Raw genomic sequence first — 20,394 nt, 5'->3', positions numbered from 1 at the left:
CAGTCCCATGCAGCATACACGAGCTGTAGGGAAATATTGAGGTACTCGTTGTCTTTGCAATGGTCTAGCTCGTTCACGCTTCAATTAAGAGGACGTGTGTTCTATTCCCGGAAGGGCAGTTGCAATTTCCATCTTTTCCTGAATTCATCTTCGCTTCAGACAACTGTTGTAAAACCTTTATATGGATAACGGACAATGACATCATCATTGGATAATAGTTATCGTGATCGCATTTGTTTATCAACCTACTTCATAAACGATGATGTAATTAGAGTGTTGGCTGTACAAAGACATTCCTCATTCGAACATTCGTCCGAAAAATTTGGAAATCACCCAATGTATTTCATGTTCCTTCTCTATTTCAATTTATTTTCTGGCACATTCTAGAGATACAGCTGCGAGATCCGATCTAGTTGTCTTTCACGCAAAGTTTCAGGTACATGATTATCTTTCCAGTTTCTGGACATGTTCCATTTTTCTACAGTTTCACTATCACGCTAAGCGTTAGTTTTTCCTTAGTTTAAGAAACAAATACGTAAATGTACTCTAGCAGTCAATGTGTACTTCCTCAGTCTGAGAAAAAATTTACATATTTGCTTTTAATATTGCAGCTCATGAAAATGCTGCTTGTTTAGTCTCCTTGTTGGGCAAATTGTCTGTTGTGGTCTATGTGCTTGTATTTGTATATGTAAAATGTAACACTCGATATTGATTGATTTATATGTGATTTTCTCTGAATCTAGAGTTTGTTATCTATTACACCATACCTGCTTTTATAAAATAATCATTGTTAAACAAAGCTCTAATGGCGTATTTTGCGTATTTTCTTCAAAGAAAACTCACACTTTGGATTACATTTATTTGTGCACATATGTGTAGTATATATAGAGATGAAAAATAATGTATCAAGTTTCGCACTTTGTAATCCACGTACATTTTTACATGTAAATGCACATTTGAAATTCCTTACGTTGAAAAAAATTATATTTTGTTATTAACATTGATAAAATACATATCATTCGTAACAAAATTAAACTGTAATCAAAACACACTAGTAATTAGAAACTAAAATGTTCATACAATTTGAACGAATACATAAAAAAATTCAATAATTTGATAATGTTTGATAGTTTGGTACAACTCAGAAAACTACAAGCACGAAACTGACTTTTGTGCAAAAATATAAAAATGATTATTTTATAAAAGTTAACTAGTTTTAATTATGATAACTCACTGCTACTTCATTGATATGGAAGTTAAAATATTGCATATATATAACTAAAAATTTGTAAGATTTGTTCGAAAAAAACATGAAAATGTTTCTTTTTGAAAATGTGAATTTTTTGAAATGTTATTTCTATGAAAAAAAAAATTTTTGCTGCGAAAAATAAATTGATAAATCGGTTTTTATTCGCCGATAGTATAGACAAACATGGACATTTAATTTTTTTTAAATATTCATATTGACATTTATTTACTTGATTAGTTTTATTAATTCGTTTTAAATATATTTTGTTCATTAACTCATTAGATATTCTGTGTTGTTGTTTTCCAGGTATTAATACAAATCACGATAAATTGGCAAAATTACGATTTATTTTTGCTTAATTATTTTATTTATAATATTTACGTTTGTTTCTTTACTCAATTTAGATCCCGAAGAATTAAAGGAAGAAAAGTAAGCTAATCCAGTACTTTTAGAACGTTTTTTTTTATTGATTAATATATATTGCTTTCCCATCTAATTTGAAATTTTAATACCTTATGAAAAGAACTTTATTTTTACGCATCACGTTGTTTGATAATGATAGCAATCCAAGATGTTGCTCCTTCCTAGTTGTTATGATAATTCTGGTTTGCCGACGTTAAAATAATATACACTTCATATAAATAAATTTAATACTGATTAAGAGGGTTAATACACGCATATTTTCCAAAAAAAAAAACATTTTACAATTTTTCAATTTTTAATTTTGTGAAATTTTCTGTGTCTAGCTGTGTTAAAGTTTTTGTTCTACCTGTACTAAAATAATTTTAAAATATTTCAATATAAACTGCTGGCAAGCATTACACATGGCAATGTTTTTCACTAAAATGCGTTTCTCCCAAAACTAAGTTTTTTGTATTAGATGAGGAGGATTTCTTCGAACACCATTCATTGAAATGCCTTGAAACTGTGTGTGCCTCAACACACCATATCGTTACATACTTTAACACGAACTTTCAGAATTTTAATTGTTGGTTATTTTTCAATCGAATTTTAATTCCGACAACATGCAACTATTTTTCAAAAATCACCAAAATTTACCCATACTTCGTGCCATAAAATTTTTAAGAATAATTGTAATGAAAAATCCTCGTGTTAAAATATGTAACAGCATAGTGTTGAGAGACACAAATTTTCCAGATATTTGAATGAGTTGTACACGAAAAAAATGTCCCTTATTCAACAAAAACTTTGTTTTGAGAAAAAAACATTCTAATGAAAAACGTTAACAAGTTTAATGCCTGCCAGCAGTTTATATTGAAATGTTTAAAAATTTTTATTACAGGTAGAACAAAAACGCAGAAAATTTTATTGTATTAAAAAATTCAAAAGTTGAAAAATACGTGTTTGGAAAAAATTTGCGTGCACCATGCCCCTTTGAATTATATTATAACAACTAATGTTTAAATATCCGTATAGGTGTGAACCCCTACAAGGTTACAAGGAAGAACCAGTCGATTCTACCATAGAGAGTCCGGATATTATTCCATCAGATACGCAAGGTTATTGTTCGTATTCATTTCTTTCTCTCTCTCGATCAATACATTGTATTACCGATTTGAAAATTCCAATACTGATTATTGTCCCGACGATGTAGCCTAAAACCATATTCCGTGTTGCCATTTATGAAAACATATGATAAGAACAGAAACATGGAGTTGCATGCATCCCACTCCCGCCCCAACGTTCGGAAATAAATTTGGAATTCAAAATAGGTTTTTTTGAGAAAAAGCTTCACTTTTTACAATAAAATAATAATAAAATTGTGTATAGACATACACACAAATCATTATGTGTTGATTGGATGTGTTTTTTTTATTTATATATCCACTTTCATGGAATAAGAAGGACCACATTTTGTCAAGCAAAATATTCTACACTACCAGAACGTAACACGCTCCAACACTTTAAAGAAATTAAACACTCATTCGTGTCTTTAGAGAATATGAAAATGAAATTCGTTACGACTATAAATTAATATATTTTGTCTGAATAAATTTTTTCGTCATTAACATACTTTTTGTCGTCTTTCGTCTGCAAGTTGCTGAAGATTAAAATGATTCAAATTCCAATTTTAATTAAATTTCGATCAATGATATAGATTCATCGGCATTCCCATTAGGTGTAAACCTAAATAACCGATTCATAAATGTCAATTCTAAACTCTACGGTGAAATATCAATTTATAAATCCCAATAAAATATCAATTTGTAAATCCCAATAAAATATCAATTTGTAAATCCCAATAAAATATCAATTCTTAAATCCCAATAAAATACCAATTCTTAAATCCCAATAAAATATCATTCTTAAATCCCAATAAAATATCAATTCTTAAATCCCAATAAAATATCATTTCTTAAATCCCAATAAAATATCAATTCTTAAATCCCAATCAAATATCAACACTTTAGACCTAATGAAATATCAACTCCACCAAGAAATAGCAACTCTCAACATCACTCGAATGTTAATAAACATTCATCTAAGAAATGTTTGTAATCTATGATCCCCAGATGAAAATAAATTTCAGAAAGCCCCGTGAAAGTAATCGATACACGATAACAACAAGAAAAATGTTTCAAACCCAGCTGGAAATGAAAACAAATTCCGCGGAATTTTCGCGAACGACAAGAAGCACCAGACGGGTGGCGCAGTGAATGGATCTCGAATTCTATAAACGTTTTCCCGCCTTGGAAGAAGATGGAAATTGTGTAGAAATGCAGATAAATAATGCAGGAGAAAGATGTTCATTAAATTCTTTGAATTTCAATCAAAAAGAAAGAAAGAAAGAAAAGACAGATAATTGCGAAAAGAGCTTATCATTGGTATTTTACTAGAAATACGGAGCGATCCAGAAGTTTGGATCTTTTTTTGAAATATAAAATACTTCGAAAAGCTGTTGAAGATACCAATGGCAAGATTTTAAAGAGTAGGTGTGTAATATACATATTTTTTTTTTTGCTTACCACAAAATTTTCTCATGCGAATCTTAAGTGGCGTTAAAGATGCCAAGCCTATATAGCATTTCTCGCATGCTATTTGTAACATGGTGTCACACATAATTAGGAGTAAAAAAAATAATCCTACTCTTTTTCAAATGTATTAGGACGTTTGTCCCTATCTTTAATATTTTTATAATGTTCTTTTCAAAACAGGTCCAAACCTGTGGATCACCGTGCGTAATCGAAATCGAAGACATATTTTTTCAATGAATTTGACTTCAAAATTGAAGTTTAACTCTTTCCGCGGTGTGCTAGAAATCACTAAACAGCTTATAGAATGTCATATGTTTTTTAATGAAGTAGGATTTCTTCCAATTTTCAGCACATGTAAACTAAGGTGTGCTGTGGAAAATTTCAAATCAACGTTAAAAAATATATGGGCTTTTCAATGATAAAATACGAGGCTTTTAATGAGGCGCGATAGCTCACCAATACCGCTTAAATGATTAAAACATGCGTTCTGCTAACATAAATACGAGCATTTGACTAATTTAGTGATAGATAATTCTTTGTTGGATTTTTCTATCGAGTATGTCCTCTACGTTCTAACTCGGCCTTATCTCATCTAAGTTTCGTTGTAGAGTAATGGCTCCAATTAAAAAAAACATTGCCCAAAAACCCACCCTCTACCAGTTTTGAGCGTGAAAATGCACTGTGTCACAAAATAAGAAAGAGGAATATAAAATTTTACATAGACACACTGTCTCAAAAAGTTGTCTTGAGCCGGAAAAAAAATCACGTTTCTAAAGGGAATATTCGAAGAGGTATTTAATTCAAGAAAAGTGAAAGAACAGCGTAAATGAGACAAAGAAGGATTGTCCGTTGGTTTCCAACATTTTCTCCGATTTTTGACTTCCTATATCTCCGTAAATATTGCCCGTAAATGCGTGGAATTTTGTTGCTGGGCTCAGATCAGACAGGGCAACAACATTCTCTAAATGGGTTTTTCAGGACAGTGCATCCATGTAAAAACTTAGATTTTATTTTTTTTTCAATTTGCGACAATTTGTATTTCCCCCTATCAAAACTGGTACAAAGCGATTTTGGAACATATTTTGAACAATTTTTTGAAACTGGAACAATTCCCCTACGACGGATGCCCTGTATATATTTATGCAGATGCCGTTTTGCACTTCTAACAGACTATAAAGAATAGCTATGAGAAGATAGGTTCAAAAATTAGAATTGTTTGGGAAAATATAAGAATGTTCAAAGAATGTATTTCCTACAAAAATTACATACCAATGTTATCATGAATATGAAATACTCAAAGAAAAAATACTTTATTTTTTCATATTTTTCTGATTTATTCATGAGTATCTACCGTCATTCGGAAGGTACTTCTGTAGTCAACGCGTCGTTGTAATACTCACCATTGCAGTGATTGGTTTGTGCTATTTACAGTATACGCCGCTGACACAAAGAATATTCACTTGGAGTGTTCTAGAAGAGTCAACGAAGAAATGTATCAGCTGTTGAAACAGAAGCAAGGAAATTACGAAAGCCTCATACCAGTAACGGACCAAAGCCATTCTGAGGTGAGCGCCGTCGTTGCATTACACACACATTTCACCCATCTGACACTCCCAACCACCTTCGCTTCGCCCATTGTTGGCTCTCGTCGAGTATTTCGTAAAGAAACGTAATCTCGTATGGAACATAATCATCTGTGGGACTCTGGGACACGGAGCGATCCCGTGTGGTTAACCTTATCAACTCATTTACTGCGGTGGAACGAAATAAGCGGAATCCCTGCATTACCATCCCTTATAACATTGGATATTTTGCAGCTACGCTCATATTCGCTCTCACCGCTAAGTAAAATAAGATATTTTTACTTCGAGGATAACCAGTCACGTTTATGTTGATTCTGTTATGTGTGTGTTCTGTGTATTATGTAGCTTCAAGTGGATGAGTTACTATTACTGTATCAACGTGTGTGTGTGTGTGTGGTTTTATTTTTCTTTTGGTGGGGATGACAGTTCATAAAATTTGTTTCTGAGTAGTTCCTCGTAAGAAATTATAATAATGGATTACTGTTTCATCCTTGTGGGATTCTACAGATTAAATTAAGTTTTAGGTGGCACAAGACTAACAAAATGATGTACATCTTGTTTATTCGTCAATATGATTAGCGTGGATTGAAATTTTTATCTCAGAGGAAAAATAAAAACAATAATTATACGTATAGTGAATGACTTGTGTGTGTTTGATTAATGCATTTAAATAATGCAAATTGAATATTATTTCAAAACTGATACAGTTATGTGCCAAAATCCCTAAATTCACCTAGAAAAAATTTTAAATTTATCAGAAGTTACTGTGTCCTGCAGGTTCTCACTACTACAACCATACATACACACCGTCCATGTTCCTCTACAGAACAAGAAACAAATGGTAAAAAACTCTTCTCCCCAGGGCCGTCATTTCAACTTTTTCGAAGGTGGGGAGGGCAAACCTTTGCCAGGAGAAGGGGGCAAAGCACATGTACTAAATGTATGTATATATATATTCTATTTTTAGTGTATTTTCGAAAGCTAGGGGGGGGAGGGGCAATGGTCCTTGCCCCTCCTCCCCCTAAATGACGGGCCTGCTCCTCTGAGGAATTTTCTACAAATTGGCATATGATGATTTTTTGTTACGAGATTATTCCAAGAATAAGCCAATAGCAATATACGAATGTGTCATTGAAGTAAAAAATATAACATAAGATAATCGAAATAAGAATTAGTGGCAAATCATCATCATTCAGTTACTTTGAGAAAGTAGTCACTGCTCACTGTATCACCGATATCTTTATGAATTTTCATGACATTCAGCTAAAATTACATACGTTTCACTATATATCTGGCAATGAATGTATGAAAAAAATAAATTTATATTTCTTGCGCACGAACAATTAGTAATCATTTACTAAGAAAGTACTCACATCTCATTTTATCAACTTTCGTAAAAATTGGTAGAAAACTCCGCATGTAAACATGCGATGGAAATTAGAATATTTATAGAAAACATTTATTTTTTCCTGAATATACGTGCTATAATGACGAAAATGCCCAGAGGTATTGCACAAATTTAGTGCAAAATTTTACTAAATTTTCAAGTCATTTGCTGCTTCCTTTGATACAGGGTTTATCTAAATCATTTTTTCGAATTTTTTATCAGTCCACTTAATGCACTCATAACTAAATTTCCACTTGGAATAGTGAGTAGTAACATAGAGAATGTATGACCGACATTTCAGAGCAATTCGTTCAGTATTTTTCTAGAAATTTGAGAAAATATCTAAACTTATAAGTGAACACAGACGTTAGTGTATTTTGTGTCCTTCGTTTAAAATATTCTCTCCTTCATTACAATCTCTATTAAAAATTTTAAGCTATATTAGAATTTATTCCAATTTATATAGGCCATAGAAGACATATCCTTCGCAGACATTAGTATGGCAGGTTATCAGAAGCGATGTATACCCATACGTATGGAGCCACCACTCGAATATGCAGATTACCAAAGAAGAGGAAGAACGCAAGTTATACCCATGCCAGTCAGCGATGCCCTCGACAAACACGTGCTGAGTGCCACAGAACTGCCTTTAATCAACAGCATGCAGCAAAATACAATGGTAAGTTTATAGAGTTCTATATTCAGGTTGTCCCAAATTCCTTGTACAGCGGATATCTCTGCAACTGTTGATTTTAGGAAAATAATTTCAAGTAAAGAAAGTTTACAAATGACATGCAGTTAAAAATCTCAAATATAATTTGTTCGAGAGGTCATACACAGGAAATGTGCTGTATGTGTATTCATTCTAGACTTCATTCGAGGATTCATATAGGCTTTCGGGCTCAAAATGCTCTCAGCCAATGTCAGTGTGTGTCCCCGTTCCCAAAGGAGAGCCCTAGACATTGGCTTCAATCAGTTTCATTTTTGAATTCTTCGATTGATTTCATTTTGAATCTTCCAATTTGCATATACAGCTTCGAATTTTGAATTGCATTTCTTCTCTCATTATCAATTCTGTTTTTAATTTTTCATTTAAACAATTAATTTTTAATATATATATATATGTGTTACTGCCATAGCCCGAAATTTGCCAATTCGTTACTGCGACGGGCACATCAAAAATTGGGGAATTTCTTTAAATATTCACTCAGCCAATGTCCAAATTTCGGACTTTCGCCAGCTAGTTCGCTAAGCAGACAGTGATCCCTGACATAAATCCTCTAACAAAAGATATAATTCGGGATCATCGTCAAGTTGGCGTATTTTTTCGTGATAATTATGTCCATGTTAGTCATGGCAACCCATCAAACCGCAGTCACGATACAATGATCATATGTATCTTTTCTCTGAAATTTAGCAAAAAAAAAAAACTATATGTTCACATAATTATTTTTACAGTTTGTTGCCTCAAATTTCACTTTTATTTTTCTCGTCACATGGATTAGCTCCATGTGACGAGAGATTTTTAGACATCCAATCACTATGTCTGAGCAACGTATCAGTGGTTTCGGCAAATTCTCATTTACTCAATAGTTGCCTTCTTTAAGACAAAATAATTTATCACATATAAGGATATATAATTTTATATATTCACTCGCAATCACAGAATTTTTTCACAATTTTTAATTAAATTTAAGTTTCGCAATTTGTGAACCACACCCTCTATCATAGGTGACTAAAGCTGGAAACTTCGGTACAGTAGCCGTCGCTTATAAGAATCACGTTTGGTTCAGTGATTCTGATTCTTATAAGGGGGCGATTCTCATAACACGATTTTTTTTTTATGTTGCTGCTTATTTGTTACCACTGGACTAGGCTACGCAAGGAGTGTGGGTCACCACTCCTTAAGCGAAGATTATGGTCTTTTTGAAGTGAAAAAAAAACCCTTAAAATAATTTCTTTTTGAACATAAAATTTAAATTATTAAAATTTTAATCAGTTTATACATCCATAGCATATCGCCATCCTTAGACACCTTTCGTTGTGAATGTAGACTGACGAAAATGTTACACAATAACTGTATTATAACTGTATTAGCGCATAACTCATCAATGATTCCCAAAGTGAGCAATAATGGTTTGGGGCGGGGGATGAGGTAGGAGCTATGGGTGCCTGTTTTTTTTCTACCATAAGCCTCTTTCTAAGTTCTGTCATTCATTGAAGATCACTTTACTACAAAGCTGTAATCCCCACTGTCATACAGGACGATTATACAAACTACGAATGATTACAAAGATAAAGGTAATAATAATTGGTCCTCAAAAGTAATATTGTGAATAACAAAAATTATTTGCAAGGTCCCACTACTGAGATAAACGGTGTCAGATATGGAGCAAAAAGAAATGTTTTTCTCATAAGCGGAAATGTAATTCCTATAACCGATGGCTTCTCAGCGATAAAATGGCGATTGGTTTTCGTTTTTCCAATTTGATCCTTACAAGTTGATGATTCTTATAACCAGTGATTCTTCCAAGAAGAGGCTACTGTATCTCTGTTAACGTTGTATTTAAAATATGCAGTGTGCTTGTTTGCATTTCATTTCCCAGAACCACATTTATGTTCCACTATTTGGAACTTTTAGCACACAGGGTCTACATAAAAGCAAAGTTTTCTATTTCTTCATGAATACCCCTTTTAAAATTTCACGCATTTTGATTAGAACTACACGTCATTATTGTAATTAAAAGTGTTTCTCTCTGTTAATCAATGGTTGCAGAGATATCCGATGTGCAAAAAAATTTGAAACAGAATGTATTTTGTTATTCTTTTCAATCTAAAGGATGTCACGTGCTTGACTTCATGTGTTTACTTGCAGATCAAAGTTAGAATAAATTATGGGAAGTGGTTGATATATATACGGATTTGACCATTGTAATAAACATACTAAAAACAAAAAAAATGCTTTGAAAATACAAAAAAACTTCTTTTAATACATAAAAGAAATGGCCGATCCTAAATGCAGTTTCTATCTGAAATGTAAATGAGAAAGGATAAATAATTCAAAATAAAGGAAGAAAATTTACATAGCAAAGCAGAAAAAGGAAACTGAATAACACAGTCTGAGTGCTTCTTTGAAGAGCTTTCTTCTTTTATCTGAACCGAGAGCAAGTTGAATCCAAACAAAATGGTATTTTAGAACTATTATGTTATCAGTTCATTCTTCTCTGGAGTTTCATTGATCAAAAATAATAGAAAATATATGTATATACATATTCCAGTTTCAAAATCAAATTCATTCTTGTAAAGAAATTCAATGCTTTTAGTCTAAACGTTTTAAAGCTATATTGGATTTATCAAAAAAATGAAACCTCCTACTAGAGAAAAAATAGAGTAAAGAAAGGATCAGGATATTATGGTTTCGAATAAGAATTCGCGAATGTTTTCCTTTTAGATATAACATGCAGATTCTCGGCTAAAAAAAAGGACAAAAATACCCAAGATCGCACATGAATAACTTGGCATTGTGCCTCGAAAATCGATTATGGTTATAAGATTTGGATTTGAGAGAAATTCTGATTTTCGGAGCTATGCTGCATGGATCCGTCTCACTGGAATGTTTGTAAAAAAGCTTACGCAAAACTTATTATTGAACAGAACCATGAGGTATCTTTCAAAATCAGAGATACGCTTTAATATTTTGAATAATTGAAACTTGAATGATATGCACCGGACCTTGACAAACTTGTAAAGTCATGGTGAATATAAACCAGTATATTGTACTAACAAATTATATTTGGTATTCGTTTGCATTTATTTCGCTATTTTCCTAAGAATAAAAAAAAAGAAGCATTAATTTTAATCGATAAAGTACCCGAACAAAATGCGGGAATTATGTTTGTTTTAGCATCCAAGAAACTACAAAAAACACGAGTTATTTAAAAAAAATCATCGAGCACTTGTGCAATTTGCAAATCGGTTAAAAATATTAGCATGGAAAATTTCTTTCTGTATAAATATTCCATATTTATGAATATAAATTGCGAGAAAAAACTATGAATATTTCATATTAATGCCTTGCGAGAAACACTTTTACGCGGTCTTCTGCTGCCATCTATTGAATTAAAACCAAACTATCCCTTATAATGCTCAAAATAAAATCTTTGTTGGTTTAAACCTATGTGCGCATGAAAATAGAACAAACATAGTAGGGAACTACAGATTTTCTTCGATTTATGCTACTTATCTGTGTAAATTTCATGTGCCAAAAGGACCGGTTACTATACTAAAAATCACTTTTTGCGGGAAACATAAAATCACAGTAACATGATTTCGGTGCATAAAGCTTTTACAGAATACTATCACAGAAATAAAAATATATAGAAATATTTCATAATATAAGTTTTCATGCTGCGCATACTAGTTTAAAACTAGCGATCATTTTATCTAACGAATTTGAAGGATAGTTTTGCTATAATTTGATAGATGGCTGGAGAAGCCTAGTGCACAAAACTTTTGTATCACAGTGTAAGTAATATTTATTCACATTTCTCTTCTGTACACAAATTACCCGTACGGGAAAGCTAATATAATTCCAACTCATTCATCAAGGCAACATAATTTATCCTCCTGACATAAATGTTTAGTTATAATTTTTAACAAACGCGCGCGCGTCTTTCTTTCACACATCTCCGCGTTGAAGTTATCAAGAGAGCCAATTGACCAAAGATTCCAGCCTATGAGCCTAGTTGCAGTGTATGAAGGATCGTGAAAATAGATCAAAATACATTGATTATACATTTGCTTAGTTTAAAAAGGGAACATTTCCACTTTTGTTAAATTTGCAGTAGATATAAAATACACTGCATTAAAAAGTAGAAAATGGCCCAATAGGTAGCATATAAGGATGGTAGAAGAATGTTTAAACACACTTAAATGCTTCTTGATCAACACTTGAGAGTTTTAACTGCATTTGAATTTTGGAAATGTTTTCCATTTTGAAAGAAAATTAGTGGAAATGTTATCTTTCGATTGAAATTTTAGCTGGTCAAGTCTGAAAAAGTGGAAGTGTCTACGCCACTTGTTGATTATCGGAGGCTTTAATGAGCCCAGGATGGTACCCTTACTGCCCTCTCGTCTTTGACATGAGAAGCACGACCATTCGAACGTCCTATAACGGACACTCCCGTTAGTGGGCACCTCAACTGACAGCCGCAATTTTGAATTACATCGACGGAACTCAATACACCTTATTATACATTAACGGATACATTAACTTCTTCAGCAGAAACAAATTTCGGTCCCATGGGTGTCCGCTATCGAGAGATGAAAAATACCGAAGTGAATGGAAAAGGTGGATATGGTTCCCTTCTGATGGAAACGACTAGCTTTGCATTGTAATTTCTACCAAAAAATATTCCTGTTTGCATGATCTGGCAGAGCTTATCCCAAAGTTTCATAAACCGTTAAAAAGTGCATTTTGGAAAGAAAGGGGAAATTTTTCTCTTTTTGAAAATAAGCTCCTCATATAGTCTTAGGCACATTAAATGGTTACAGTCTGATCCAGTTTAGGATACTCACTATATTTTCCATTTACAATACATCGGTTTAGATATTTTGGCGCTTATATGATTTGCAAATATTAAGGGTTCGATTACTATGTAAAGTAACCACAAAAGGATAGCTATGGATTTAACTCAATTAGATATCTAACTTTATTTACATTAACATTATTTTATAAACATTATTTCATAATAACTTAATATATGTTTAAATATCACATATGGAAATAAACTATTAGGTCATACGTAATTACTGATTTTAATCACTAATTACGCATGGCCTAATAGTTAATTTTTATTCAATGTTAACATGGAAGTTGCAATAAAAGGAGTTCCACAGTAAACAACAGAGGAAAAAAAAACACACAAAAGAATTTGCAATGAGAATGAGATGAATGTGAGCAATCAGCAGTCCCTGCAAGTAATAAAACACAGCAAAAAATAGAGGAAAAGAAATAGAGGTAGAAAGATAAATAGCTGAAGAGAAGAAAACACTTTGCTAAGGGGAAAACACGAAATAGGAAGAAAAAATTGTTAAAGATAGAAGAAAAAGTAAAACAAGGATGAAGAAATACTACACCAGGTCCAGATGCAATTAGACAGAGAGCTTGTTCCGAGGAATTATTCGCAGTCCATGAGAAAAGCGAATTGTGTGCCAACTAATGTCCTGCTACTGTATGTGCTGTCCAAGACCCCCAAAAAAAAATAACAAGAAAGAATTCACCTGGTTTCATTTTATTGGTATTTTCCTTAACAATTTTTTTCTCATTTTCTGTTAGCTGCTGTATTTTTTGTTTTTTGTTTCCCCCCTCTGAACACGACCAGCGAATACTGAACAGAAATCACATCAGAAGAATCTGAACACATACAATGCTTTCATACATATATATTTATTTTTTATCCTTTATTCTGGTTTATACCCCTTTTTTCAAGATGGTTTGGTACTAATACGAAAAAAAGGAAAAAAAAAATGTGCTTTTATTTTTTCTCTCTTCTGTGAGATTTGTAGTATATTTTTTATACTCTTAGTTTCTCTAAAAGTTACATTTGAAAACTTATTGTTTTCTATTTGTAAAAGTAATTGAATTTCATGAAAATATTTTTTTTTAGTAAATATATAGTTCGCTGACTCTGAGGGAAAAACAATATTTATATTTTTTTGAACGGGTAATAAATGGATTTTATCTGAAAAAACTGAACTAAATATATTAATCACTAAGGAAAATACCCGGCTCTGCCCGGTTTTTCTTCATATGATAGAAGAATTGAAGAAGTGACTAACCATTGTAAGGAGTGAACGTGTCTGAAACACGTTGTTTGGGAACGACGGTAAATAAATTAAACATTCCAAAAAAAAAAATTTCAAAGGCCCAAAATTATTTGTTGCCCGACACTTTTTCGCCAACTTCGGGCATTTTCCCAGCTCTGGCGTACTTTTAAAAGTAGTCTATCGTTCAAATCGGGACAGTTACATATACAGTAAAACCTCGATAAGTCGTCACTCAAGTTATGCAGAAATTATGACGGTTTAAGCGGAGTGACGACTTAAACGGAGCGCCGTCAGTTTCAGTATTTATAAATTTAAAATAATGCACCATTTATTAAAATATGAATTAAAACTACAATATTAGAAAAATTTTATAGATAATAAAATATATAAAACGAATTTTTGAACTTTTTTAGATTTACACTAATCAGAGCAAATGTTAGAATAATTAGCTTTTCTCCACAACACAGTTTAATGCACATTAGTTTTATATATGCATGACACATTTAATTTCAGTGAGTTTTTATTAGTAATTCATCGTACAAATATCAAGTAGTATCGAGCACGGTCAAATTTTGACTTGAGGGGTCCCTGGGCAGGCCAAAACAGATATTAGAGAGCCTTCTAAACTGAAAAAAAAAAGAAATTTCTGGTATATCAACAAATATATTTTGTTTAAACTGAAGCCCTAAATTTATGGGGACCCATGCAAGAATTATGTCTAGCTCGAATAGTCTCCCTAACGCTTCATGAACTTCTGTCTTTTTAGTCGAAAAATGAACTTCCTCGGTGTCACTATCTTTGTTTGAGCTGTTCCGTTTCGGTATATAAGGCTTTCATGGTCACTTTCGAACATATAATAGTGTCTTATCAAGCTTTTTCTTCAAAGGAAACCATATGAATCATTCATTCCTCTCCCCCAAACTTTTTCATAGTGACGAGTATCCGAGAGTTTAATAACATTGTTTGTTATCTATAAAAGCCAGAGGGGAGACCGAACTGAAATGACGACTTAACCGGAGTGATGATTTACTGAGGTTTTACTGTATATGCAGAATTTGGTGACTAGCGTTTTAAAATTGTAGGTTTCTATAAGGAACATATACCGACACACAGATCACGCAGACACACTTAATTTTATATATAGGCTAGCTAGAACACACGGCGCTGCCCGGGTTTTCTCCGTTTGAATTGAAGACGTCACAAACCATCGTAAAAGAATAAACATGCCTGACACATTGTTTTGGGAACCCCCGGCAAACAAAGTAAGCATTCCAAAAGTCATTGTTGAGACTCACAAAGTATTGTTGTCTGACACTTTTCCGCCTATTTCGGGAATTTGCCCAGCTCTGACGAACTTTAAAAGTTAGCCTATCGTTGAAATCGTGTATATATATATATGCAAAATTTTGTGAGGAGCGGCCTAAACTATAGATTTGCATAGAACGGGGGTTTCCAACGTAAAGTTTCTCGCTGAAACCTTGATGAGATAATGAGGCTGTTCTACGGAACTAAACAAATATTTATATATTTCTGCAAAAAGAAAAAATTCATAGCATCAGATGGCTAGTGCAAAATAAAAGAGGGCTTAGTCACCACCTCTTAATGAGAGGAGTACGCAGGATCGACCTTTGGAAAGAGTACAAAAAGCTTGGGGAGCACAAAAATTGTCTTCCTTGGAAATATTGAGTTGCTATCTTTTAAAAAGCATTACAATTAACAGAAATGGGTTAAAACACCATATATAAAATGCATTTTTATCGATGTAATTTTTTTTACCGAAACATTGGGCTTTTTTTCAATGTTGGTCGGATTGGAGGGGGAGAGCACGGGCTCCTATCAAGGAACCCCCTATTCAATTTCCCCACATGGCCTCCCCTACAATGAAGGGGGAGGGCTGGTAGGTCTCCAGCTTAATGACAGATATAATACTCATCCTTTTATTCCACATTATAAATTCATAATGGAAGAGTCTGAATTGGGGGGGGGGGCCACGAACGATCTCAGCCTAAGAACCCTACTGCAGGATGTGGAGGAGCCATGGGTATCCGTGCCGTTACCGATTAAATTCATGGTCAGTTCTCACTAGGTTTGAGTCCTGTGATTCTGTAGGAAAGTATATTCACGAATCAAGAGATTTGGTTGTAGCCATAATCAGAATGAAAGCTCTCGTACAAGAACTCTGACATATGCTTTAACTAATATAATCATGATGCTAATCATTGAATCTTACTCTCTTTCATATCGAGCACTACTCCGGTCTATCACCATGGGCAATAGACCGATCAAGTTGTGCCGAAAGTGTGAGTGTATCTAACAGTCTAATTGCGTATCTAGTGTTGTGTATGATGTCTCAGTGGTGAGTCACACTCATACTTTCGGCACAACTCAATCGGTAGTAAATTGCCTATGGCGATAGACCGGAGTTGTGCTCGGTTTGAATGAATGAATGTTTCAGTGGTAACACGTATATCTCAAATTAGTCAAAGCAGAGTGAAGTCCAGTGATTGAATATTTGTAGGCCTGTTGCTCTCAGTGTATGTAATGATCCTCTTACTTATAAGTGTAAACCGAAGTAGTCCTACCCCAGTTAACACGTAACTTTCAACAAAATCACCAAATTCTTAATAATTTTGGTTTAGAATTTTATTGATGTTATTTTACTGCACACAAATATCAATTGTTAAAATTTCAAGGCAGACTTAACATATTAATCAATATTATTGTTTGAAATATATAATAGTTTCATTCTATATCGTTTTTTTATACAATACAATAATTGAAAAACGATCACCAATTCGAATCATATAATATATAACAGTTGATTTTTACTTGATGGTGACAGGAGAGTTCCCAGTTTAATGTTTCTCAATATAATACATACTATACTGTGTGAATACTTTCTAGAAGGCATGATTTGGCTGACGAAATTTTAATTTTACCCGTTTGTTGATTACGGAAAAAAGTCACAAAGGATGGCATCATCTTTTATGGTGAATAAAATCACAAAATATGGACTTTTATAGTGTTGGAATCAATGTCGTTCGAAAAACTAATTTTAAGAGTAATTTCACTCCTCCTTAAAAATTTGGAGGAATAATTTTGTGAAAAGAGGGTTTTTCGTATTGAAAAACAGAGAAATATGTGTGTTAAAAAAAATTACCAAAAGTTTGAAAAAAGAAATTTCTATCCTCAACAAAATTTGGAGAATTGAAATTGAATTGGGATACGTGAAAAACGCATCTAGATACGTATTTGCGAACGTTGATGAAGATGCTTCCGTGTATACAGAGCATTTTGCTGGGCAGAAAAAAAATTCCTCACATTGTACAACGTAGCATCATGTTTTTATTCGACACAGATATCGAAATTCTGTACGTGAAAAGAAGTACGCTTAAGAGCAGCGGTTCTCAACCGGTGTTCCGCGGAGCCGCTCGAGGGGAAAGAAAAATCAGTAAATCTGAAGAAAAAAAATTATAAATATTTTAAATAATATAAATAAATCAGTAACTTTGATGAATAAATAAAAAATAGGCCTAAGGGGGCTCCGTCATAGAAATAATAGACCAGAAAGGGCTCCGCGAGTCAAAAAAGTTTAAGAACTGCTGCTTAAGAGAATGTACGCGCTATCTGGAAAATAAAAAGGATCCTTGGTACCGCAATATACAATACAACTTATTGTTATTAGTAGTAGCTTAGCAGTTTTTTTAAGCAGGTTGAGGTTTTTAGTATTTTTTTTAATATTTGATACATAGATGACAGCAGGAGTTGCAATCTATAACTATATTATTTAGTATTTACGTCCTCAAAATGCGAGAGGAAGCGTTGAAGTAGGGTTACCAAATCTTTTTTAAACTGGGAGGATGCATGCACCGACATCTTTGGCCATGTTCCTTGCGAATGTTTACGACAGATAGCCACACTACACCAACAATAAACAACAATTGTTTTCCTACCAAAACGGAACCACTCCTGAGGTGCTTTTGAAAGTAAGGTGTATATCAATTATCAAGCATTGAGTTTGTTTCACTCATGAGCGCGGTAACCCAGATCGATGAAATTTTGACCTAATGTATTAAAGGGTGTTTAGAGGTGTCGGGAGTTCGATACTGCGTTCGTCAGTGTCAGAAACGTTTCTGACGAGGGTGTGCGTGTACACCGCGTTGTGCGTCAAAAAATCATCAAATGACTCTATAGCCAGTTTAGTTCTTCCCCTACACCGTAAATATGCATCTGTGTCCAAGTCACTCTTTCGGTCATTCACATGCTTTCACACGCTTTAGGACACTGTTTTCGTCTGTCGCTCAGCTCGTTATTCTTTTGGTCACTCACGTGCTTGTACACTCTCAGGTTATCCATTCAAGTGGTTTTGACTTTTTTAAAAACGACACTATCTCCTTAAAATTCAAAATAAATGGGATGTTGACAGCAATCAAAAGAAAATACGTTTTTTTTAAAGAAATATTTATCCTTAGAATATCAAAAATTCACTGGCAATTTTGATTATATCGATGCAAATTACTCATTTTATCAAAATCTATTGTTATTTGTATGCAGGGTCAGGTAAACCGCAAAAATCTTGGCACCAGAACAGGTTTTAGGGACAAAAAATTTACCCGAAGAAAAAGGTCCAAGATAATGCTTGTTTTGACGTTTTAAGGTCCCTATTGAATATACTAACATGCTGCTATAAATTCCAAACATTTTATCTGCTCTCAGCCTGCAATGTAATGACTACACAAAGAAAAACATTAGGCACGTCATACCAATTTTTTAGTCTCCATGGTGACTATTCCTGGGATTTGTTCAGCCCTGTATACCTGGGTACGCCTGATACCGGCATGCCTGAGTGACGCAATTGTAAGATTCTCGTCTTCCGCTATGAAAGTTACCGTCAAGGTCCACGGGTTCGAATTCCGGCAGAGAACATCAGAAACAAGTTCTTTATTTTGCGGCCACCACCATCAAACCAGAACATGGGTCCAACTCTGTCCCACAGAGGGATATAAGCGGTTAACGAAGCCACGCTGGAGAAGTTCTTCACTTACCTAGACTGGGGCGACCACCAATAGTTGTTCCTACTCAAATCCACCGGTTGGAAATTGTCATATAGTGATATATGACCGGAGTTGAGTGTGCCGTAAAATAACCTTGTTGGTATACAAAGTAAAAATTTGTGGAACTCCTAACTGATGTGTTGGCTTTTCTGCACATAGATTGTAAATGCCGTGAAAACCGTGCTACAGGAACTCTGAGAGTTTACGACGTTCGGTCATAATGCGTAGTGACGATCACACTACTAGTCAAAAAATTTTGCTATAGTTTTTAATTTTTTATTATTTTTTTTTGGATTTAATGCATTTCATTTCAAATACATATATCTCACTTGTTATTTTTTCGCCTTAAATATCCCGCCTGAAGTATCAATACCCTGAAATGCGTCTTTAATTCGCGAGTAATTCTTAAAGATCGTGAATATTTAGTATGGAACCAATATTTTTCCTATCACTCGACATATGTAGTACCCGCCAGCACTGTATTTTCTGATGCAGGAAGTTAAATGAGTGAATTGTGTAACTCACACTTCAATCAATTCCATAAACTATATGAAAGTGATTGAGGAGTTGATTTTTGTCATAAAAATGATATATATTTAAAATTTTTCTTCTCTTTTTTTGCTCACAGGAAAGCATACGAGACCGGATTGTTGCAACCACACCGTTATGAACAACAATGTACTTTTTGTGCACATTCCCGGTGAAACCACGCAAATGCTCAAATACCCACCCAGACTCTGTGAGAACTATCTATATATCTTTGTATATACATATACTGATTGTACATATTTGAAGAGGAAAATCATTATTATGAAAGGACTATCTCGTGCGCCGTGCTCTTGAATGCGAGACAATATGGGGGACGGGATATACTCTTCTTTGTTTTTCTGTTCTTCTTTTTTGGAGATCACTTTTTAGCAGCTGCTGATGACGAATGAATGAATGAAAGACTATATCCGTGTTGACAAAAAAAAAATTGAAATACAGTTTTTATCACCCCTGTGTATTCTCGTGCAATCTTATTGATGTTTGTGTGATTTTTCTTCAACGTATTACGGTGATGGAAAAAAGTTTAAGGACAACCGAAAAACACAATATCTTGAAAAATTGTGCTTGTAAGTACATAAAAATTACATAGTAATAACTACAAGCGGGTCTAAACTAAAATAATTATTATAAACACGACGCTTTTTTAGAAAAAAATATATTTAAATTATATATTGTAAACGTCAAATCTTTGACAATGGAAAATTGTACAGATATTTGCTTTTCATCAGGAGAGACACCAAGCTTCTTT

General features: G+C 33.5%; 1 protein-coding gene across 4 annotated transcripts in view; it reads left to right on the top strand.

The window, feature by feature from the left end:
• LOC149077208 (nephrin-like) overlaps window positions 1–20,101 on the top strand; it is a 174,484-nt gene extending 154,383 nt beyond the window's left edge. For 2 of the 4 annotated variants that reach the window (XM_089244957.1, XM_089244955.1), the window contains 5 exons: window positions 1,654–1,678; window positions 2,687–2,769; window positions 5,677–5,810; window positions 7,682–7,894; window positions 19,726–20,101. In XM_089244957.1, coding sequence (XP_089101083.1) covers window positions 1,654–1,678; window positions 2,687–2,769; window positions 5,677–5,810; window positions 7,682–7,894; window positions 19,726–19,767 — 497 coding nt within the window. In that variant the 3' untranslated portion in view covers window positions 19,768–20,101. Of the gene's footprint in view, window positions 1–1,653; window positions 1,679–2,686; window positions 2,776–5,676; window positions 5,811–7,681; window positions 7,895–19,725 lie in introns of all 4 variants that reach the window. The other 2 variants (XM_089244953.1, XM_089244956.1) reach the window with 2 other exon arrangements.
• Window positions 20,102–20,394: the final 293 nt, after the last annotated feature.

This window comes from Pholcus phalangioides, unplaced genomic scaffold, assembly GCF_987345545.1.
Source record: "Pholcus phalangioides strain wild (caught in Gottingen) unplaced genomic scaffold, Ppha-v1.0 ptg000015l_1, whole genome shotgun sequence".
Taxonomy (NCBI): domain Eukaryota; kingdom Metazoa; phylum Arthropoda; class Arachnida; order Araneae; family Pholcidae; genus Pholcus; species Pholcus phalangioides.
Note: the sequence above shows the minus strand (reverse complement) of the source record. Positions and strands in the feature narration are given on the sequence as shown.